Source organism: Microtus pennsylvanicus, chromosome 4 (assembly GCF_037038515.1).
Source record: "Microtus pennsylvanicus isolate mMicPen1 chromosome 4, mMicPen1.hap1, whole genome shotgun sequence".
NCBI lineage: Eukaryota > Metazoa > Chordata > Mammalia > Rodentia > Cricetidae > Microtus > Microtus pennsylvanicus.
Genome location: NC_134582.1, coordinates 85,852,541 through 85,877,152, shown reverse-complemented (window position 1 = coordinate 85,877,152; position 24,612 = coordinate 85,852,541). Strand labels below are relative to the sequence as shown.

General features: G+C 44.1%; 1 protein-coding gene across 4 annotated transcripts in view; it reads left to right on the top strand.

Annotated features, from left to right (window-relative positions):
- The window catches only part of Cap2 (cyclase associated actin cytoskeleton regulatory protein 2), a 140,191-nt gene that overhangs the window by 1,026 nt on the left and 114,553 nt on the right, over window positions 1-24,612 (top strand). For 2 of the 4 annotated variants that reach the window (XM_075969760.1, XM_075969758.1), the window contains exons 2-3: window positions 995-1,087; window positions 22,156-22,277. In XM_075969760.1, the coding sequence (XP_075825875.1) occupies window positions 22,157-22,277 (121 nt within the window). In that variant the 5' untranslated portion in view covers window positions 995-1,087; window position 22,156. The remainder of the gene's footprint in view (window positions 1-994; window positions 1,088-22,155; window positions 22,278-24,612) is intronic. The other 2 variants (XM_075969759.1, XM_075969761.1) reach the window with 1 other exon arrangement.

Below are 24,612 nucleotides of genomic sequence, written 5' to 3'. Positions count from 1 at the left end.
GTTGGCAATATCGGAATCCATGCGTCCTTTGAGTGAGTCTGTGTTTTTAGGATGTTCAGGAAGTGTTATTTAGAATTAGGTCCAAAAAGGCCAAGTGGTGGCGAATATTGAGCAGGCAAGATAAGGGGGCTTTTTGCCTATGTAGTCAGCAGAATTCAGAAGCCCAGAAAACTTGGGATAAAACTTAGTTTATCAGAATTGCTGGCAAGCACTGGCATTTACTGCCCATGTCAATTTCATTTGTTTGTTTGGCTGGTTGGCTTGTGGGTGGACAGAACCTCACTATGAAACTCCAGCCTGAGCTCAGACTCTTACCAATAATCCTCCTACTTCATTCAGCCTCTTCAGTGTTGAGATTACAGGTATGCATCAACACCTTTGCTTTCTGCGAGGCAGAATCTCACTCTGTACCTAGGCTGGCCAGGAACTCCCCATTGGTCCAGGCTGACCTCAAAGTCACAATCCCCCTGCTCCAGTCTTCTGAGTGCTGGATTCCTGATGTGCGCCTCCACACCTGGCTAGATAAATTTTAATTTCGGAAACTTGCCTCAGAAGTCTTGCTGACGTAGCTGGGACCACTTGGTGTAAGGGGCAGTGGTACTACCATCTTTGGAGTGGTTTCCATGTGCTGGGGTTTGATTAGAACGCAGGCCTGCAGAGGGCAGGGAGGGGTTCTATAGTTCTGTGAGCTCTGCATGGTTATGGACTGAGAGCATGTTAGTGCATGGCTCTGCACTGAGATCTCCAAAAGCTGGCAGAAATAATTAAATCAGTAGCTTGAAGCTAGGACAAGACTGTGCTTTTTTTTTCCAATAGAAGACTTATTTCTCCATGAATCCTCAAATCTGAAAATCCTTAATAAAATTAGGGTCAAGTGATGACACAGGATAAAGAGACTGTGAGAAACCGTGACAATTGCCAACCAGTCTCACAAGCAGGGAGTGAGGTTTTCTCCACTTGTCACTGAGAAGGACGTTGTTTGGCTTGTTGATAGGACAAGGTGTGGGATTTGCTATACTTCCTGGCTGAAGATCTGGGAAATTGGAGACTTTGCAACCCGTGTCGTCTGTTGAGTAACTCCTCAGATGTAAGTCAGAAGTGACCCAGGAGGGGTGGGGTGGGAAAGATAGCTCAGCAGTTAAGAGCATTGGCTACTCTCCCATAGGACCTGGGTTCTGTTCCCAGCACCCGTATGGCAGCTCATAACCCTCTTCAGGCTTCTACAGGTACCAGACACACACACATGGTACACAGATGTATGGATAAAACACTTTCATAAGCATGAGATAAATTTTTTAAAAAAGCGGCCAAGGAGACTATGGCATGGAACGGTACTACCAAGTTTCATTGTATTGACAGAGATTGAAGTTTACAGTTTAGTTTTCACCAGTAACAATTATTCCTGCTAACGCACACACACACACACACCATTCTTCATTTATAGGGATGAAGGACATGGGAGGGAATAAGCAGATTTTTTTCTCCCGACAGTAGACAGCTTCTTCCCACCTTGGGTTAGAGACTGATAACCTGAGTCTCCAACTGCTTGAATTATGCCCAGAAATTAAATACTCACAAGAACAACATTAGCTTCTTTTAGACATGATGTTTTATTTTAGACATGTTGCTTTGTGTATCTCCTAACAGATATCTTTATTATGAAGATACTTCTTAATTTCAATCTTAATTCATCGATTATATATTATACACCAGAATATGCCAAGTCTATGTAAGTTATAACTATTCTACTTAAAGTAGTCATGAACGTATTGCCAAGTTTACAAGTAGGACTTGGAAACAAGAGAGTTATGAAAAAATAACTCTCAAAACATAAATATTGCCCAGCAGTGGTGGCACACACCTTTAATCACAGCATTCATGAGACAGAGGCAGGTGGATCTCTGTGAGTTCGAGGCTAGCCTGGTCTACAAGAACTTGTTCTGGGACAGGCTCCAAAGCTGCAGAGAAGCTCTGTCTTGAAAAACAAAAACAAAACAAAAGCAAAAATAAAACCATAAATACATATCTTTAAGATCATATATCTGATTAGGGATTTAGTTGTACATTATATAAAAGGCCTTTCTAATTTACTAATAAAAAGAAGGCCTATTGTAAAATAGGCCAAAGAAGATTATAAATGACCATTAAAGCCATAAAGAGATGCCCAACATCATTATCCACCAGGTAATTGCAAGCCAAAACCACAATGAGATTTCATGTTATACTCACTACTGTGACTGTAATTTAAAAAAAATCAGATAATCCCAAGTGTTGGTGAAAGCGTGAAGAAATTGCTGATGGAAATATAAAATGATGTTTAATTTGAAAACTGTGGTCCCTTGAGTTAAACAGAGTTGCTGTGTGACCTCGCAATTCCACTATAATAAGTCTATATTCAAGAGAAATGCAAGCATGGCCATGAAAAAGAAACATATACTTAGAGTTAGCAGTATAGCTCAGTGGAAGAGCATGTGTGTATCATGAGTGAGGCCTTGGGTTCAAATCCCGGCGCTGCACATAAAAATAAATTTTAAAAAGGAACAACAAAACTACACACAGGTTCATAGATGCACCCATGGTAACAGCTAAGAGGCGGAAACACACAAAAAAATGCCCATCTGCTGATAAGTGGACAGGAAAATATGATCTATCTGTACAATGAGGTATTATTAAAAGGAAGGCAGGGCTGGGGAAATGGCTTGGGACTCAGCCCTAAAGACCCGAGTTTGAACCCCCAGCCCTCACATAAAAGCTTGCTGCAGTGGCTTGTGCCTGTAATCCCAGCACTGGGGAAGCAGAGTCCGTGAAAGACTGAGGAAGACATCTGACACATTAGCACATGTGTGCACACAGAAAGAGGTGCACTACTGTATGAAACATACTACTTGTGTGAACCTCGGTAGCGTCTTGCTAAGTGAAAGAAGCCAGGCCCAAAAGGCCACATATTGCATGAGTCCATTCCTAGAAAAATGTTTCTAAGAAATCTTTACCAACGGATCAGTTCTCGTTAGGATGGGAGAGGTGAAAAAGGTATGAGGGTTTTTTTTCTTTGTTTTAATTTTATTTTTATTAGTTTTTTAAGGCTAGGTTTCTCTGTGTAGCCTTGGCTGTGTTGGCACTCACTCTGTAGACCAGGCAGGCCTTGAACTCAGAGATTCACCTGACTCTGCTTCCCAAATGTTGGGATTAAATATGTGTGCCATCACCACCCTACTTCTTTATTAACTTTTAAATACAATAATTTTATTATTTTTTTTAGAATTTTTTATATGCATGCCATGTATTTTACCACACTCATCTCCCATTCCCGCCCCTAACTCCTCCCGTATCCACCCCACCCTCTACCCTTTCCTAACTTTGTGTCTTTTTTTTCAATAGTCCACTGAGTCCAAGTTGTGCTCTCCTTGTACTGACGGTGTAGGTCTATCCACTGCAGCATTGTCAACCAACCAGGGCCCATATCCTTAAAGAAAACTTACCCTCCCTCCCCTAGAAGCCATCCACTGTCAGTAACTCCTCAGTTAGGCATAGGGGCTGTTAAGGGCCCAGCCCCCACCATGCTAGAACAAAGACTGTCTCGATCATCATGGCTGCTGGGAGATCATGAGTACAGTGGTCCTATCCTGTCCAGAGGCTCTGTTTCACAGCAACCACCCCACTCCCTTACAATCTTTTTGCTCCTTACAATCTTTCCCTCCTTTTCTCCATGGCCCCTGAGCCCTTTCTGAACTGATGGAAAGGTTCGGAAATCAGTGACAGTTTCACAAATCCGTGAATTTTTTTAAAAATAATTGAACTGGACACTTCTAAGTATGTGTGTGTTGAATGCTATATAAATCTCAAACAGGCTGCTAAAGAGAATAGAGGCCTTTGGTGAGTGGACTAGGCTGCCGCCTGGCTTGTTCAGCTCTTTGCCTTCCCTTCCTGTGCTGCTCCCCAGCTCCTCCCAACCTTGAATGTCGTGTTAATCATCCTGATTTAATTGTGAAGCAATTTTATAGCGTGTGTATGAGATCCTAAATGACCATCATCTAGCTCTTAGTAGATTTCCCATCTACTTGAAAGGTATATATAATCTCACCTTTTTTCCTCTATCACATTTTGTTTGTTCATTTGGTTTCTTCCATTTTTTCCTTGTTTGTTTGTTTGTTTTTGAGATCGCATCTCAGATAACCTAGGGTGGCCTTATGGAACTTGTGATCCTCCTACATTTGCCTCCCAAGTACTGGGTTTGCAGGTGTGTGCCAGCATGCCCTGATAAATCTCATTATCTGAAAACTCACCATTACGTTTTTAAGAATAATCTGCATTGCCCCATGAAAATCATTGTTATGATCTTTGAGAAATATTCTCTAATCTCTATGGTCCTTGTCCAGCTGACAGGCATGTAAGTTTGCCATGGTTTCCCTTTACCAAGAATGATGTTCTGGAGATCTTTCCTATGTGTCTTAAGAGTTACTGTGAACCCCTCCCCGCCGTGTGTGTGTGTGTGTGTGTGTGTGTGTGTGTGTGTGTGTGTGTGTGTGCGCGCGCGCAAGGGTACATGTTCACTTGAGTATGAAAATATGGAAGACAAAGAATAACCTCGGATATTGTCCCTTAAGCACTATTTGTCTCGTGTTTGAGATGGGGTCTCTCACTGGCCTGGAACTTACCTACTAGGCTAGGCTGGATGGGCAGGGAGCCTCAGGGACCCATCTGTCCCTACCTGCCTCGCCAATTCAGAGATTACAAGTGCCCCGTACCGTCTCTGGGCTTTCTGACATAGGTCCTGGACACACTTGGGCTTGGGGTCTCATGCTTGCAGGGTAAGCACTTTATTCGTTAAACTGTCTCCCCTTCCCTGGGCTAGGAATTCTAGTGGCATAGCCACGGACAATGTAAGCCTAGCTTCTTCATTCCTCCAACCCAAGATAACATGACAAGACCCAAGTTCCTGACTTTCGATCTATTTAGATTCTAGTTGTGATGCTGTTTTCTGATAAAGTTCACAAGTAGTCATGGAGGAGATGGTTCCATGCATCAATTGCATCAAATAAGTGTGATCCCATAAGACTGGCTTTTTGTTATGTGAGTTTCATGTCTAAGGAAGTCTTACTTTGTGTTTGTCATTATAACTCACTTTCTTGCTTGGGAAAAAAGCATGGTTTCTTTCACTAAGAAATTATTTGACAAGTTTTTTTCCCTTTTCAATATTGCATAGGAACTGTGGAATCCCGAAAGGGAGTCCTTCGTTATCACGAATAGGTGTCCATGTTCATCTAGCCTAGCTAGTAACCAGACATCTGTCTAACAGTCCTGGCTTCTTGCTGACCTCTCAAGCAAGTAGAGAAGGAGAGCAATGACTTAGTTTTTTAAGATTCCATCTGTGCCTGATGGCTGGATAAGTCAGGGAAACACTGAGGGCCCTGTTGGCCTCCAGTTGCTCCAATTAAAGTCCACACCATAATCAAACAGTGGGACTTTCAAGATCTCTGTTAATAGGGAGAGAAAATAACCCCTGTTACTTTGTGTCATAACATGTGGAAATCCAGAGAACTCCAGGATTCGCTGGACATTTGTTTGTTGTTTTGAGTGACAGCTGTCACGGGGCCAAGAATGAGTACCACTGAACAAAAGCATCATCTAAGCCGTGAGTGCACGTTTCAAAGGATCTATACTTGGGATGGCATCCCGATTTCCTGTCTTGTTCTCTGGTTTCTATTCACAGCAGACTCTCTGGTTCTATTAATTAATTAACTAATTTATTTACTTATTAGTTTTGGGTTTTTTAGACAGAGTTTTTCAGTGTAGCTTTGGAGCCTGTCCTGGAACTTGCTCTGTAGACCAGGCTGGCTTCAAACTCACAGAGATCCACCTGCCTCTGCCTTCCAAGTTGTGCTGGGATTAAAGGCATGCGCCACCACTGCCCAGCGAATCTCTAGTTCTTATGAGATTTATTCTTTTTTTTACCCTCTAACAACAAGAATCAGTGAAACAGGGCCACACCAAGAAAACCGCTGTATTATTTACCTGTCTCATTACTGTAACAAAAGACCCAAATAATACAACTTAAGAAAAGGTTTTATTTAGATCACAGTTTGAGAGTACAACCTATCGTGGTGGGGTTGGCATGTTGGGAGGAACAGGATGGTCACATTGACCAGGGAGAGCTTGATGTTGGTGCTCAGCTCTGTTATTCAGTCTGAGACCTCAGCCTCCTCTGTGGTGCCAGCCACACTTAGGGTGAGTCTGTTTCCTCGCTTAACCCAGTCTGGAAACTCCCTCACAGACATTTCCAGAGATTTGTCTTCTGGGAGACTTCCTTCAAAAACAATGAAGGCAGAGTGGCCCATCAGTGGATAAAGGCGTTTGCTACCAAGTGTGATGAGCTCGATACTTGCAATCCACATGATGAGGGAGAACCAACTCCTGCCGATTGTTGTGTTCCACAAGTATGATATGGCTCCCAACCTAATCAATCGATGTGGGAAAATAAAACCACTTTAAGTAATACTGATGCCAGGGTACAGTCTAGCCAAACTGTACACTGACGTCAAAGGGTGTGCTTGAGAAGAATAGAACTGCCATATTGAACACTTCTAAGCTTATGAAATAACCAGAAATACCTTCCGTGGGGTTCATAGGACATGGTTTATAATGCAAGAATGAATTTGTTTAGTGATATTAAATTTGCATCTTCCATAGGAAGGGAAGATCACTGGAACATCCATGGGAAAAAGTGCTGCAGATTTATTTGTTTTTTGCATGTCTATAATTAATAATTATGTGTTCTACTCTTTTATTTCACAAGTTGACTTCTTTATACACAGAGAGATAAAATAACCTAATAAAAATAGGTGAGTGGCTGAAATAACCAAGATGGATGCATAGTTATGGCTCTCGCTAGATTTACAAGCCTCTATTTCCCCTGACACTGATGATTCAAATATTTTTGATGTTTTAGCACAGTGCCATGCTTCTCGTGTCTCCTGGGGAGGTTTTGAGTGACATTTCTGTGACAGCATTTTTCATCCATCCCCATCTCTTTATTTAAGCATTACAGTGATGTAAAACAAAACAAAATTGCTGCTTCCCCACTTTAATAATAGGTGTACTTATCCACGTTCATGAAATAATAAAACTGATCAAAAAAGGTGGATTTCTGATAAAATGCTTCTGACTTCTGTTTAGTAATTATTTGTCAAAATTTGTAGTGCTTGTGTTTTGTGGGGTTTTTTTTAAGAAGTTGGGTTATAGGAATGTTAATAGCAACAATGATGGCAAAAGAGTTCTTTTTGTAAATTTTAGCTTCATAGCTTTTTTTCTTTTCATGTGTATGGGTATCTGCCGGCATGTGTCTGCACACACCTGCATGCGTGTGTGGTCATCTGCCAGCATGTGTCTGCATGCATCTGCACACCACCTGTATGTAGTGTGTGGTCATCTGCTGGCATGCATCTGCACACCACCTGCATGCAGTGTCCAAAGAGGTCAGAAGAGAGTGTCAGATCCTCTGAGGCTGGCATTACCAGTGTTCGTGAGCTGCTATGTGAGTGCCAGGAACCGAACCCAGGTCCTCTGGAAGAACACGTTCTGAACCACTGAACCATCACTCCATCCCTTTACACCACTATTTTTTATACAAAAAAAAAAAAGGAATGGTGGGGGTAACCAAAGATATTAAAGCAGAACATAAAAAAAATTCAAAACAGTCTCCTGCAGGACAAACGGAACTGAAACATAACTTTAAAAAGAAAATGAAATATTGCAAAGTCACAGATGAAAGTTGTGAGTGCTGAGGAGGAGCCTGGTGTTGATCTTTAATGATGGTTTCATCATGTGTGTTTCCGTGACAACACCCTTCACTGAACTGAACCCATGTACTGATTAACCTCTGGTGCTGCTGGTTTAGTGGGGACATTACTAACAGTCTTGGTGTCTATTGCGCCTCTCAAAGAGGGTTCATCCTAGCCTGTCACACTTTCTTACTTCCCTGCTTTCTATCTTGGCAATTATTTTTTCATTTGTTCATCTTTATTTTTTTCTCCTTTGGAGGGACTCGTGTGTGTGTGTGTGTGTGTGTGTGTGTGTGTGTGTGTGTGTGTGTGTGTGTTAGTCATCATTGTTTGGATCTATAAATATAAGTCTTCCATTCTAAATTTGTGAAATATTTAGTTATTGTATCTCTCTCTTTCTTTTTCTTTCTCTTTTCCTTTCCTTTCCTTCCTTTTCTTTTTTCTTTTTTTACTTTTCCTGTTTGAGACTCTGCTGTCCAGGCTTCTTAGGAACTCACCATGTAACTCATGGTAGCCTCAAAATAATGGCTGGCCTTCTGCGTCAGCTTGCTTTCCAAGTTCTGTAATTAGAGGTGTGAACCACCATGCCAGGATGTTATTTTTTTATTAAATAGGATTTCTACCTCAGTCTCTTTCTCCTCTTAGGGGCTCAAGGGACGCTAATATGAGACCGTTGGTGCGGCCCTTATAGGCCTCTCAGACTCCATTTTTTTTCTTGAGTGTTTTTTTCTTTGTATTCTTCAGATTAAATCTTGTATCAAGTTGGAGGCACCTTCCTCAGCCGTCTCCCTTCTGTCATCAAGCCTGCCCATGTACTTTTTGGTCCTTTGTTGTTGTAGTTTACTCAGTTCTATAATTTTCTTACAGTTTCTGTGACTCCATTAAAAACTCCTGTTTTCCAGTTGTTTCTGGACTATTAGCTTCATCTCAAGCACAGTTCAGACAGCTGCTACAAATGTCTCTGGAAATTCCAACATCTGTGTCCCCTTATGGTTGACATTTGCGAGTCAAGTTTTCTCAGGGTTGAGTGTGTTTCTTCTAGTCCCTTGCATGCCAAACCATTTTGATTTGAAACTTGAACATTTTAGGTTTTGCTTTGTGAGACCCTGGGTCCCTTGAGAAATGTTTTTGGCTATTGTCATTTGGCTTATTGGTTTTGCTTGACTTTACCAGCCAGTTGGCTCTGTGTTGCACGCAATGGACGGTGGGTCCGGCATCACCTCTGCTTTCAAAGCCCCTGTGTCCCATGTGTGCACTATTTAAGGATTGGTATTTTTACTCTAGCAGAGGTTTGTAATAGTTCAGTTCTCAAGGATTTGGGGTTTGCCCCCCATATTCACAACTCAAGGGTGAGTCGGGGTGTTCCCCTCAGCTCTCTACTCTCTGTGGTTCCCCCCTATACTCTCCTGTTCTTCTGCCAGGAATATTGGATTTCTCTTGGAATTTTTATCTTTTCATCCTGCTGCAGTATAGTTTCCCAAGTCTGGGTTATTCTCAGGACAAAGCTGTGAGATGAAAAATAACAGCCAGCACAGAAGACAGCTCAGAATGCATTCCCACGCGGTGTTCTCAAGCCAGTGAATGGTGACGAAGAGCTGAGTTCATTCATTGGAAATAGGGAAACTGAGACTCAAGTTAGTCATCCATCAGATTCCCATAGATATGTGGGTTGCCACTGAAGGGGCTGTGTCTCTAGGTTTTCTGATTCTCATAATGTGTTTTCCACTATATCACATGACAAGCCCTAGCTGTCTATAGGCGCAGGTCCCAGTTCAAAGAATGACTTACTCTAAAAAGCGAATGGTAGTTGGTTTGGTGGAGGGGGGCGCTGAACCTGTCCCAAGGAGGGAACATGAACTGGTGAGCTAATCGCTGTATGTACTTTGTCTTTCTGTGCTCTGCTCCGGATTGGTGGAGAAAGCATGATGTCAGTACCCTAGGGGATGTAGGACCCTGGAAGACTGCAAGGAATTGGGTTAGTGGAAGGAAGTCCATGGTCATTTGGCCTTCCTGCTTCAGACCTGTGGTAGAATGATGGTTTGTGACAAGAATGAGCCCATAGATACCAAAAAGAAAAGAAACGGGAGGGGACCAAGCCCAGCATCCCTTTAACTTCCTTCCACTCAGCCCCACCTCTTCAAGTGTCTACCTTCCATTAGTACCATAGGCTGGGGAATCAAGCCTGTGACATGATTTTCTATATGACATTGAGGACCCAAACTAAGTGGTGGCTGCTGTGTAGTGATACTTTGTTTTTAATCTAACAAATATAACTTGCCTGAAGGTCAAAGTGCAGAGCTGAACTACTAGTTAGCCACATAGGCCAGGCAGTGGTGGCACTCACTTTTAATCCATCCCAGCACTCTGGAGACAGAGGCAGACAGACCTCTGTGAGTTCAAGGTCACCTTGGACTACACAAGACTGAATCTGTCTAAAAGAGAAGCAAAACTCACACAAAGGTGATCCCAGCACTTGGGATTCCATGCTTTTAATCCCAGGGAGGTGGAGACAGGAGTGAGATGCCTGGGCAGAGAAAGGGATAGAAGGCCGGAGGGAACAGGAGCTCAGATGCAGTCTGAGGATTCAGTCTGAGCATGCAATCTGCGGATTCATAGAGACAGGGTCGCCCCTTCGGTCTGAGCATTGGTAGAGGTAAGAACTCTAGTGGCTGGCTGCTCTGCTTCTCTGATCCTCAGCATTAACCCCTATACCTGACTCGAGGCTTTTATTATTAAGAGCAATTAGAATTTGTGCTACACTGAAGTTTGTTGTTTGTTGAAAAGCAAGATCCAGGAGAGGAAGTGAAAAATACAAAGGTGGGCTCCGTGGTGATATGAACATCGTCTCTTGGTGAGCCTGCCTGACTTCCTCCCCCTAAGACTGTTCACTACGGAAGATATCTCAGACTCGTGTTTCTAGATATGACCTAGCAGAGAGTGGAGTCTGGGAACAACAAAAATAAAGCTAATGTTTTTGTTGGCCCAGCAGGCATGATTGAGTAAATACAATGATGGTGGGGGAATCAATTAACAGTGGATCCCAGGATGACTTCCCTCAGTGACTGGTAGGAAAGAAAGTCACTGATGGACTCGTGCCTAAGAAAATTCAGCTAAGACAGAAGTGGTTTGGTAGTTGCACAGATGTTTCTAAATTCTTGCGTACCCATAGAGAAGTTTGTCCACTGTGACTTTATCTTTGCAGAGGACCGTTTTGTAAGTCAGTCAGTCACCCAAGCGTCATCAGGAGAAAGGTTTGGAAGCCTGCAACGTCCTCCCACTTCCAGTCTATCTCTGGTTTACTCTTAGGCTCATGCACACAGAATCCTATGGATGTGAATAAGCTTCAAGGAATCACTTGGGACTGAGGAGTGCTTGCTGTTCCAGTGTGAGACCCAAGTTCAGTCCTCAGAACCCATGGAGTAAATCTGGACCGGGTGGTGTGTGTTTGTAATCGACCCCAGTGTTGGGAGGTGGAGACAGGCATATCCCTGAGACTTGCTGGTCAGCCAGTCTAGCCCAATCCATGAGCTCTAGGCCAAGTCAGAGACCCTGTCAAAGATATGTAATGTAGAGGTTAAGTGGATAGCTCAGTGAGCCAGAATGCTTGCTAGGCAAGCTTGAGGACTTTGGTTCAAATCCCTCGCTCTCACGTTAAGAGATGGGCGTGGCCATGCAAACCTATAACCTCAGCACTGTGGAGGTGGAAATGGGGTGGGTGGGGACTGCTGCCCCTTGCTGACTGCCAGCCTAGCACCGTGTCACAAGGGAATAAAATGGAGAAGGATAGAGCAGGGCACCTGGTCACTTCCTCTCTCTTCTTAAACTGCATGGGCACACAGAACCACACACCCACAACACACACAAAAATAAAGTCTGCATCTCCTGAGGAATGACACCTGAGGTTGACCCTAGCCCCTGCATTCTGCATGACACCTGGTCAGAGAGAGAGAGAGAGAGAGAGAGAGAGAGAGGAGAGAGAGAGAGGAGAGAGAGAGTTTGTGTCACCAGAGAATCTGCACCACAGTTGCTTCTCCATCCTTGACCTAGGAATGGGACCTTTGAACTGACTGTCAAGAAGCCCTAAAGACCTCACTCTCTTCTATTGACATGGAAGCAATATCAAAGTATATATATATATATATATATATATATATATATATATATATATTGAAATCATAAATAATAATAAAGGAGCTATGGAGGAAGCAGGGCTTGCCTTTGGCGAGAGCAAGCGCATACTTTTGATCCTGAAAGGCACTGTGGTCCCAAACAGGAAAGACTAATCTAGCACCCACTCTTAAATGGAAATTTCTCCTGTGAAATTCTGGCTTCCAGCTCAATCTGGGGCCGTGCCAGCGAGTAGGCAGTAAGGGAAAAGGCAGTGAGTGGAAGCCAATTCATTAGTCAATCAAAAATATTTATAGACCTCTCTAGGTGTATGGCACCGCGCTGGACTCAGTGGGAGGAGGATGGAGGGAAAGTGAGATCGGCCGCAGCTCACGCAGAGCATCCTGCCTGGACCCTTTGGGAGACAGGGTGGGCATGTGCTAAGGGAAGAGACAGCACAGGGAGTACTGTCATTGGACAAGATGTCTTACAGCTGTGAGGATATAACCCGGACAAATCAGCCAGTATTCTTACACTGTTTACATGCTGCCGAGGGGTGCCAGTGTTCAGAGCAGCTGCAAGAGCTGTTCTTACACTGGTGGGAGTGAGTGAGGGGAAGGCTCAGCAGTGGTGGGAGTGAGTGAGGGGAAGGCTCAGCAGGCCCTGCTCCACTGAGCGGGAAAAGATTGACGTGAACTCAGGGGATGGGTGATGCTTTTCCAAAAGTGTTCTACAGAGATTGCTTGAATTCTTTGCAGGGTGCACGTGCGTGCGTGTGTGCATGCGTGTGTGTGTGTGTGTGTGTGTGTGTGTGTGTGTTCCTGTGTGCAGGTGCATTTGGAGGCCAGAGGACAACCTCTAGTTGCATTCCTCAGATGTCACCCATTATATTATTGAGACAAATTCTCTCATTGGTCTGTAACTTCTCACGTAGGACTGTCTAACCAAAGCGCCCCAGGTATCAACATGGCTCCACCTCTCTAGAGCTGGAATTACAAGTGTATGCCACTACACCTTTGTGTGTGTGTGTGTAGGTTCTGGGGACCTAACTCAGCTCCTCTTGTTTGCTAGGTGTGTGCTTTACCTCCTCAGCCATCTCCCCAGTCCCTGTGACAGTCATTATAAAAAATATGTGATTAAAAATTTAATTACAATGATGGGCGGTGGTGGTGCACACCTTTCATCCCAGCACTCAGGAGGCAGAGGCAGGTGATCTCTGTGCAATGGAGGCCAGCCTGGTCTATGGAGTGAGTTCCAGGACAACAAAGCTATATAGAGAAACCCTGCCTTGAAAAAAACAAAGAAAACCAATCTGATTATATACCATGCCTTTCATTTTATGGTAATCAACAGAGATCGATAGAGAAAATCTTGGTTAGAAATATTGGAAGAAGGGACTAGAGAGATGACTTAGTAGTTTAAAGCAGTTGCTGCTCTTTTAGAGGACTGGGGTTCGTTCCCAGCACCCACATGGCAGCTCACAATCGTCTGTGATTTCGCTTGGGCGAGATCTGACAACATCAGCTGACCTATGTGGGCACTAGATACACATGCAGTGCACATACATACCTGCAAGCAAAGGGTCATATGTCTAAAATAAAATAAATAAGGCTAGAGCTTTTTTTAAATGTTGAAGTCATCTACAGTCATACCACTCTGAAGACGTCTCTGACCTTGTCCGCTCTCTGAGCTAAGCAGAACCAGGCCTTGTTAGAGCTTGGATGGAAGAAATATTGAAAGAATAAGTAAAGGAACAAGAAAGAATGCAATATTTTTTAAAAATCCTTTCCTCTTGCCACTGGGACGAGGACTGTCTTTGATATCTTGGCCAGCCTGTCTCTCAGTCTTTCTAGGACTCTTTCTGGGAGTGACATAGCAAAGCAAAGTTAAACACATTCCCCAGAGCTCCTTTTTAGTTTCTCTTCTCACTGCTGTATGACAAACCAACAGGAAGCGCTTACAGGAGGAAGGGTTTCTTTGGCTTGCGGTGTGAGAGAATACACAATGGGGGTGGCTCGGCTGCAGGAGTGTGAGGCTGCTTGCTCACACCTGAGCGGGCCAGGAAGCAGGGACCTCTGGCTCTCAGAACACGTCCCTCCTTTTCATTGAGTCTGGGACTCAGCCTGTTGCACCACCCACATCAGGGTGAGTCATCTCTGCTCAGTTAAGCCTCTCCGGAAACTCCCTCACGGACCTGTCTAGAGCTGTGTCTCCTGGGTGATTCTAAATCCATTGAATCCACAGTAAAGGTTAACCATGACAGTCCTCACAGTAAAGGTTAACCATTGTAGTCCCCCAGCTAACAAGAGCTAGAGGATGGGGTGCATGAGTCCAAACTCCAGGTGTCTCTGTTCTTTCCCCAGCTGAACGTGAGCACAAACATGGAGACTCTGTGAAATTCTCAAAAGTGCATGGGACCCTCCTTTCGTGGGAGTCTGTTATGGAAAGAGCGCAGACACTCATTCCTTTTGCGTGTTGTATGCAGACTACACTGTGGACAGAGAACCCAACCATATCAGGGGCAAACGTCCTGGTACATTGAGGAAGGGCTTTGCAGAAGAGTCCGTGGGTGAAAACGGCGGTGCTGGTCATCTTTTCTGTTAGGAAACATTTCTTTATTCCAGGTCTCTGTTACTGCAGTACAGTCTGTGGGAGAGCACACACTTTCACAGGAAATACTCCTTTATTCTAGGTCTCTTTATTGTTGCAATTGCAGTCTGTGGACTAGCACACACTGGTTATAGGAAATCTTTGAAACCCAGTTTTTTTCTTTCATTTGTAAAATCAGACACAAAGGTACCATACAGAATAAGAATAAAGGAGGGAACTTCAGAGAAGAAGGTGACACCAGAGGCCGGGTCCCAGATCAACAGCATGCCTGCAGGACAACCATTTAGATGAGAGAAGGAGCCACCCTGTAGGAAGCACTTAGAGATTTTCCATTGTGCTAGCCTCTGTTGACTGGAGGCGCACACAACTGGAAGAAGAGCCAAAAGAGGGGCAAGAGTTGGGCCAGGCGTGTTGGCACACACTTATAATCTCAGTTCTCAGGAGACCGAGGAGGAGAATTGCAAGTTTGAGGCTAGCCTGTGCTACATAACAAGACTCTTGTCGCTAGCCTGTGCTACATAACAAGACTCTTGTCTCAAAAGACAGAGGAAAAAAATAAACAGGGTGAGAAAGAAAATATAAAAGGGGGGGGGAAGCAAGAGGCTGTTTTTTGCAAGGAACCTCAAAGTTGGCTCAAGACACCCCAAAACCAAGGTCTCAGCACAAAGGAGATTTATTTGTCCCAGAGGGACAGAGGGCAGGGATAAGGGACAGAGACAGAAGATATAGGAAGAGAGAGAAGCGGAAAGGAGCAAGGGAGAAGGGGAAGGGATATTTGTCCTGGAGAGACAAAGGACTGCCTCCGAATAGAGAGGAGAAGGCATAGCACACAGGAAAATAAACGTTTATAAAGGTTCAAGGGGAAACCCTCTGTTAGGATGCAGTGTTTAATTCTAATTGGGCCTGCTCATTAGGTGAGCTAAGGGGGGCTTTTAATTGCTGGACTTTAATGCTTTCATAGCTAGACCTTGGAAGTCAGCCTTGGGAGGAGGGATTGGCCAAATAAAAGAGTAGACCTTAGGGAGCTAGTTTCAGGAATGTAATTTAATGGTTTTTAGCAAGGCAGAGGGAACGGGGGCGACGGGCAAGGCCTGCCAGAGCCACGTGCCCAAGTGGGCCAGTGGCCCTTCGCTGTTAACAATAGGTTTAGGAAACCAGACCTGCTAGCAAATACTGACAGTGGACCTTACTACTAGATGTGACTCTGTGAATTACAGCAACCCTCTTACAAAGTCAAACACAAAGAACGGTGCAGTCTCAGAGGGCCGGGCACATTGTAATCCCAGTACTAGGGAAGTAGGGACAGGAAGATTGTGAATTGGAAGCCATCTTGGACTCTGTTGTGAATGTCAGGCAAGCCTGGGCTATATAATGAGACCCTAACTCAAATAAATAAATAGATGGATACATTTAGCATGCCCGTGTGCACTGTGCACTGGTGGAACTCAATGGATAATGCCTTAAAATGGAAGAAAACTGGACAAGGCATAGAGATGAAATCATATTACTTGGAGATGAGGAGGTAATTGTCCAAAGAAATGGCTACAGCAATTGAAAGTAATTATCTCTCAAAATGAAAAGCTATGAGCAGGAAGCTATTGTGTTTTTGTAAGAATTTCACGCTGTGTTTTACAAAAAGGTGGACAAAGAAAAATGGGCAATGTTTTTGCCATGAAGAAATAAGTATTTGAGGATGTAGATAAGTTTAACCAGATCTAAATATTACACAATATCGCATGATACCTTTTTGAGTCTGGGTACATCCCACCTTGATAAAGGCAAAAATTAAACTTTACAGAAAGAAAATGAGGCAAGATATGGAGTCAGTGAAGGCATATATTTATAGGTGCATGAATAAAGAAATTGAGGAGAAGGCATGTATTCAGTATTATTCAGCCGTTAAAGGAATAAAATCCCATCCCATCGTCTGTGCCAATGGCAGGAAGAAATTATATCAAGGGAGATAAGCCAGACACCCCAAAAACAAAACCCCATGTTCTCAGACCCATGTGGAAGCTAAAAATACTGATTTCAAGGCAGGAAAGAGCAGAACAGTGGTGACTGAAAGCTAGGAAGGGTGGGGGAAGAGATAGAGAGTGATTGGCTAATGGCTTCCAACATGTATGAAGAGGAATAAGACTGAGTATTTGTACTGGCTAGTTTCGTGTATCAACACAAGCTAGAATCACCAGAAAGGAAGGTGTCTCAGTTGAGGGAATGCCTCCATGAGAACTGTCTGTAAGGCATTTTCTTATTTAGTGATCCATGGGCAAGGTCCAGCCAATGGTGGTTGGTACCATTCCTGGGCTGGTGGTCCTGGGTTCTATACGAAAGCAGATTGAGAAAGCCAGTAAGTAGCTCCCCCCATGGCTTTGGCATCAACTCCTGCCTCCAGGATCCTGCCCTGTTTGAGTTGCTGTCTTGACTTCTTTCAGTGATGAGCATCACTGCTGAAGCCAAATAAACCCTCTCCTCCCCAACTTGCGTTTTGATCATGGTGTTTCATCCCAGCAATAGAAACTAAGATAACTTGGTACCAGCATAGTGGGGTATTGCTGGGACAGACCTGAACATGTTTAGGGGAGGATTGTAGGAGGACTTTGGAACTTTGGGCTAGAAGAGTGTTACGATTTCTGTGGGACCGTGGAAGATAAAAATGTTGAGAGCAGTGGAAAGGATAAAATGAAGTTTCAGAAGGAAGTTTAAAGATGCTTTCAAGGGCCGTTTGTTATTTTGAATTAAGAGTCTGTGGTTCTGGTTAGCTGGGGCTGAAGAATCAGCTGTGATTAACAAGATACCGGAACTGCTGAGGTGAAATTTTGCTCTGCCGGGATGCTTGATGCTGGCTGCTGGAGCTAGGAAATTAGTGGTGATTAGGAAGAGACCAGTGTCACTGAGGTGAAATCCTCTGGGATTTGTTTCCTGAAAGCACAGAGAAGCTGTGTTCCAGAGGTGGCCAAGGTTGTACCTTGGGATGGCAGTCAGACTTGGTAATGTGTAAGCATCACCCAGGTGGTACTGGTTTTGAAGTCATGAAGGGGTCATGGAGAGCAGCTGAATCTTGGCGCTGTGAGAGGCCAGGGGAGGCCATTGGTGAAGGTGCAGCCTCAATGACAGTTGAAGGCCCAGGACTGAAGGGGTCAGCACTATGAAGAGAGCCTATGAGAGGCTATTGGTGAAAGTGCAGCCCGGTTGCAGCAGAAAACCCCAGCATTTTGGAGATGCCAGGACATGGGATGACCACCAAGAGCAGCAGCAGCAGCTGTGGAGTGGAGCCTGCTGGAGCCTAAAAGACAAGCTGTGTGTGCTGCAGAGGGCAGAGCTGGGGAAATGACTCAGGTCTTTTGGAGGAGCCCAGAAGATTGTGAGTGAATCCCAGACATTGGACAGCTGGAATTCGGTTTTGCTTTGATTTGATTGTAACTGTGCCCCGATACTTCCCTGTTGAAGTAAGAAAATATTTTACTGGAGCCCACAGTTGAGAGACTTTGAATTTCAAAAGACTTTGAATTTCAAAGAGGTTGGTTATTTTAAAGGGACTGAAATTTCAATGTGTTTGAATTTGTAAAGACCGTGGGACTTCTAAAGTTATTTGTGTTTTTGACATCAGGTCTTGGGGATGAATAAGAAAGGAAGGACTGTGGCTTTAATAATGATGTATCTGTGTGTCAGGCTGACAAGGGGCCAGTTGTGCTGGCTGGTTTTGTGTGTTCACTTGACACAAGCTAGGGTCATCAGAGAGGAAGGAGCCCTAGTTGAGGAAATGCCTCCATGAGACCCAGCTATAAAGCATTTTCTCAATTAGTGATCAATGGGAAAGGGCCCAACCCATTGTGGGTGGTGCCACCCCTAGGTTTGTGGTCCTGGGTTCTACAAGAAAACAGGTCGAGCAAGCCATGAGGAGCAAGCCAGTAAGCAACACCCTTCCATGGCTTCTGCATCAGCTCCTGCCTCCAGGTTCCTCCCCTGTTTGAGTTCCTGTCCTGACTTCCTTCAGAAATGAACAGTAATGTGGAAGTATAAGCCAAATAAACCCTTTCCTCCCCAACTTGCTTTTTGGTCATGGTGTTTTGTTGCGGCAATAGAAACCCTAACACAGTATATTAACTGTACCTTACCACAACCCCTTGTATATAGTTCCTGAAGAACTAAGAGGGGAGCTTGAAGACCCAAGCACACTGAGTGATGACTTGCTGTGTAAGTGGCTAGAAAGGCTAACACAGTCCTGATTCAGTTGTACACAATCCTGAGTCCCCATACTGTGTCCTGTAACGGTGCTAGGTCAACTGAAAGGAGAAAGAATAGCATGGGAGGGGAAAAAGAGAAGGGAAAGTTTAAATAAGAAAAATAATAACGCACCAAGATGGGTTTTCCATTGTAATTCATCTCAAGAGATACTTAAAAATTTAACTTATAGAGAATTAAAGATCGATGTTGAGTATGGGCAAAGCAGTGTGGATCTGGAATAATTTCAGGAGGTGAAACATCAGCTGATCAAGGTCAGCCTTGGCTACAGAGTTAGTTCAGGGCCAGCCTACTCTACATGAAGAGTTCCAGGCCAGCCAAGCCTACATATCGAGACTGTTTTGTTTTTATTTTTTAAGAAAGAAAATTACCCTCAAATACAGTTTCCTAAAACAAATCTTCAGGTGACTGGAATGATCGTTCAGAGCTAAGAGCACTGGCTGCTCTTCCAGAGGACCTCGGTTCGATTCCCAGCACCCACACGGAAGCTCACGGTTGTCTGTAACTCCCATCCGAGGGAATCCAGTGCTGTCTCCTGACCTCTGTGGGCATCAGGTGTGCCCATGGTGCATAGACACACAGACAGACAAAACATCCATACAAATTGATATAGTAAACAAACCAACTTTAAAAACATGAAATGTCAGAATGTAACACTTTCTCCTTTGGCCAACCCTCCCTCCCTGGTCTGATGTACTATAGGCAGTAGAGAGTAACCTATAGGACGCCTTCTTCATGAACAGGATAGCTAGAATTTTGTCGAGCCATCCTTGAGCTACACCGTCTGAGCCAGACTCCTGATTCTTTAGTGGGAAATTTGGCTTCCTGTTCTGAACACTTCTGATCCTTAAACTGTCTGTCATCTAGCTAACTCGCCCCTCACCCCATTCCACTGGCCTCCTAACATAACTCTCATGTCTGACTCCCTTGCTCAGACCTATTCCTCACCAGACCCTGCTGTTCCATTTGCTGTGGCAACTCTGGGCCTTTCCCCAGCCCCTTTAATTCCCCGCTCCTGTCCAAAGTCAGCTAAGAGCATGTTGAAATGCCAGGGCAAATAGGCTGGAATGTGGAGAATCGATAGCCATTTTTTTTTTTTGCTTATTATTGATGGTCTGGATAGCAGCTGAGGTCAAATGTAGACAGAGGGAGAAAATTTGCATGGACTGCATGGCTACCTCAGATCCTGGTGTATACTTTCTCCTGTCTGTTGTCGAGTGTCTCTAACACACTGCTTCAGGATTGTAAAGCTGGAGGTGTCCTTAGAAGCTGTGACATGACTTGGTGTTTCTACACGAAGTGGCCTCTGAGTAGCTTTTAGACCACATTCCACAGCAATCTGCCTCAGCCTGCAGCTGATACGCTGAGTCCTGTTGTCTTTCAACATGGGTGACACTCACTACTAGATAGTTTGAGTCTGGAACCGGGTGAGGAGTCTGATTAAGCCGCAGGCTGGGAAGGCAGTCTCAAGTGTGAAATGTAACAGGCTCTCCCAAAACAGCTTGCCCTGATCGGGGAGAGCCAGAGGTGGTTTGGGGACCCGGGTAGCAGAGCAGATGCTTTTCCCTGCTATCATAGACTAGGTCCAGGGTGGTAACATTTGGCAAGTTTGACTAACAGGGAACCAAGATAACTGACCAGATGGGCAACTATTAAAAGATTTAAGGGGCTTTGATCATTCCCAAATGGCCTTCGCCCACCTATGAGATACCCAGTTCCCCTGCAAGAAGATTATGTAAAGGATTCAGTTAAACCTCTCCTTCCTTTTCCCCCTTCAATTGCAACAGCATCAGAAGCTCTGACGTGAAGAGGAAAAGAATAGCTGAGAAACTTCTAATTTTGCAGCCCCTTGGGATTAGATGCTGGATTCAGCTGTGCAGCGAGTCCTGCTCCATATTTTGAGAGAGCTTCTGCTGGCAGCTTCCAGAGCGATGGGTTTCCAAAATAGACCATGAGTTCTGCCTCCCTCTCTGGCTACTGATATTTGGACGCTGACGTACAGAGCTGGGCACATGGTTAGATGTAGTTAACCTTGCTTTTGGAATCTAGGGCGGTCTGTGAGTGTCGTATTTAAGCTGAAAATGCAGGGCTTTTCTCTCCTGGCTTCTGGGGGAAATCTGATGTATTCACACATCCCATAAGGGACACAGCTCACCCATGCTCCAGGGTAGCTGTGTCTGTGATTCAGAAGCATTTTGCCTCTCCTTTGCTCAGAATGAAAGTTGGAAATTTCATACACGTGGAAGGAACCATAGGCCGTGGCTAAAGCAAGCATGTTTTCTTCTCTTTGGGGCAGTGGACTGACTTTTACCAAAGGCTGTCATAAGTAAGTGTCTAGAGATACAGCTCATAGACACCACTCACTTAATTGAATTTAGATGTTCAGGGTGGAAAGTCTAGGACTAGTAATGTTACCTATGGGCTCAGTCAAATGTGTGTTTGGAAACAGAAAGGGATGGATGTACAGTCCCACTCTCGTCCCTGATGCCTCGGTCAGCTTCCCTCTCTACTCCAGCCAGAATAGTAGATAACGTAAGATCCAGTCTCTAAAAACCAGCCCACTGAAGACTAACGTGCACCTGAAAGTAATCAGTAGCCTCCACAAGGAAAACAGCCACCTTTATTCCTTTAAACTAAAACCTCTGCAATTCAGAATCATTATAATTTAAGATAATTTCACGGCGGAAACACTGAAACAAACTGATAATAATTAATACCCGGAGGTGATGGTATTTTCTCGCTTGCTAAATAATACCCAATTCTATAAACTCACGTTTCACACAATTAGGTGAACAAGGCTCATCAGTGGGTTTGGAGTTGCCTATGTAATCACACTTTAACAGAATTACTAGTACTAGTTAAAATGTGTTCCCACTGCTTAGCCTAGTAAGCATTTGTGGTGTTAATTTGGGGTTGTGTGTTTTTGGCTTTTAGGTAAGTGCTGTACAAAAATGGTGTCAGGCCACAACCTTGGAAGCATATAGGCAGACAGCTGGAGATAATGGAAAGCTGGGTAATATTTGTGTCTTAGGTTTTATACCATTTAAAAAAAAAATCATCCCAGGCATGGTAGTACATACCTTTAATCCCAGCACTGGGGAAGAAGAGGAAATTGGATCTCTCTGAGTTCAAGGTCTGCCTGGTCTACATTGCAAGTGTCAGGACAACCAGGGCTACATAGAGAGATCCTTGCAAATAAATTATAAATAAATATCTTTGAACTGAGTAGAAAACAAGCCCAATATAATTTTCGTTTTGAATAAGCTTTTTTTTTAAGTTTCGGAGGATTTCATGACAGGGAGGTAGCGAAAGCCATTCTGAGTGGTGTTTATCTTCTCTCTCACGGTTCAGTGGGATGATGTCAGTTTGCTGATCCTCAGTATCTCACACAATCTCTCTGCCCATGTCCTTCTAGAATGGCAGACATGCTGGGACTGATGGAGAGACTGGAATGCGCGGTCAGCCGGCTGGAGCAGCTGTCTGCAGGTTCACGTGGGCCTCCTGGAGACTGTGGAGAAGTTAATGGTGTCAATGGAGGTAGGGCCATATCCTGATGTCATTACTGGTCTCTTTGTGGCTCACTTAATCCTGCCTTCCATCCTGGGAGTGATCCCTGGGAAAGAACGTGAAGGGTTACATTCTCCTTCTCCCACCAATACATGCAGATTTTATGCGCCATCTTAAAAAGCAAACTCTGAAAGTTTCAACCCTTAATCCACAAAAATGGTCAAGATCTGTGCTTCTGAAGAATGTAATCCACAACCAAAGAGGCATTATTATTTTGTTTTAATGTGTTACTATATTATTAAAGTAATTATCAAAGCTAGAATGAGCATGTTCAGTTAGAATACAAACTGAAAAGGATTAAAGTGCTGTGAGTTTTCACTTTAAGGACATTATGGGCACTGCAGCTTTGGCTACATCTTGTCCCAGGTTAAGCCAAAAATGGAGCAAGTCCATGCCCACAGCACGTGACCTGACCTCTGACCTTTCCTAGCTAATAGTCCTCTTGAAATGGGAACAAATGCTGAAGACAGCTTTAGGGTTGGAGAGGTGACAGTAAATACCAGATAACCCATATAGCAAATTTCAAGTTATCTACAATAATTTTTCAATTTCCTTTTTGTGTAAGATTGTAGTTTAAGAAGTAAAAAGGGAGGATACCCATTAAATTTGAATTTCAAATGGAGAAACTTTTTTGTATCAATGTTTCTCAAATACTGTGTAGCATATAAATGTATTTAAAATCTACTCATTGCTCATCTGAAATTAAAATTTAACAGGGTGATCTGTATTGAATTTGCAGTTCTGTTCTTGACCTGCACACACACACACACACACACACACACACACACACACACACACCTAAGATGTGCCTGTAGTTTTATCTTAAGCCCTTTCAGTTGGTATCTGGACCTCATAAGCCTCATTTCTATGGCAATGCCTTTCCAACTTTGTTTCACTTTGTCCTTGACACTAAGTGGCTGCAGACATTTCCTTATGGGCTCTGACCTTCAATAAAAAGCCTGTAAGTGCACAAAATGAAGTTACAATCCAGGAGATAACAGGTGTCTAAATAAAATAAAGTTATAATCCAGGAGATAATGGGCATCTAATAAAGAGGGAAAGCCCAAACTTTGACCCTCACACATTCAAAAAGGTAGCAGACAAAACTAAATTATTTCTTTTATTTAAAAAAAAAATGGGGGGCGGGTGTAGGAAGATGGCTCAGTGGGTCAAATGGATTCAGATCCTCAGAACCCATTTAAAAGCTGGGACTATAATCCTAGCACTAGACGCAGAAACGGGAAATCCAGGGAATCTCTGAGCTCTGGGTTCAGCAAGGATCCTGCCTCAACTCAGATGGTGGACAGTGACTGAGGAAGACACATCAACCTCATACCTCTAAATGCTAAAGCACATGCATGCACACCCACACACGTTTAAGCCTGTGCGCATATGTACACATCACATGTGCACACACACGTCCAAGCCTGTACGCATATGTACACATCCCATGTGCACACACACACGTCCAAGCCTGTACGCATATGTACACATCCTATGTGCACACACACACACGTCCAAGCCTGTATGCATATGTACACATCCCATGTGCACACACACACGTCCAAGCCTGTACGCATATGTACACATCCCATGTGCACACACACACACGTCCAAGCCTGTACGCATATGTACACATCCCATGTGCACACACACACGTCCAAGCCTGTACGCATATGTACACATCACATGTGCACACACACGTCCAAGCCTGTACGCATATGTACACATCACATGTGCACACACACGTCCAAGCCTGTACGCATATGTACACATCCCATGTGCACACACACACGTCCAAGCCTGTACGCATATGTACACATCACATGTGCACACACACGTCCAAGCCTGTACGCATATGTACACATCCCATGTGCACACACACACGTCCAAGCCTGTACGCATATGTACACATCCCATGTGCACACACACACACGTCCAAGCCTATACGCATATGTACACATCCCATGTGCACACACACACACGTCCAAGCCTGTATGCATATGTACACATCCCATGTGCACACACACACGTCCAAGCCTGTACGCATATGTACACATCCCATGTGCACACACACACGTCCAAGCCTGTATGCATATGTACACATCACATGTGCACACACACGTCCAAGCCTGTACGCATATGTACACATCCCATGTGCACACACACACGTCCAAGCCTGTACGCATATGTACACATCCCATGTGCACACACACACGTCCAAGCCTGTACGCATATGTACACATCCCATGTGCACACACACACACGTCCAAGCCTGTACGCATATGTACACATCCCATGTGCA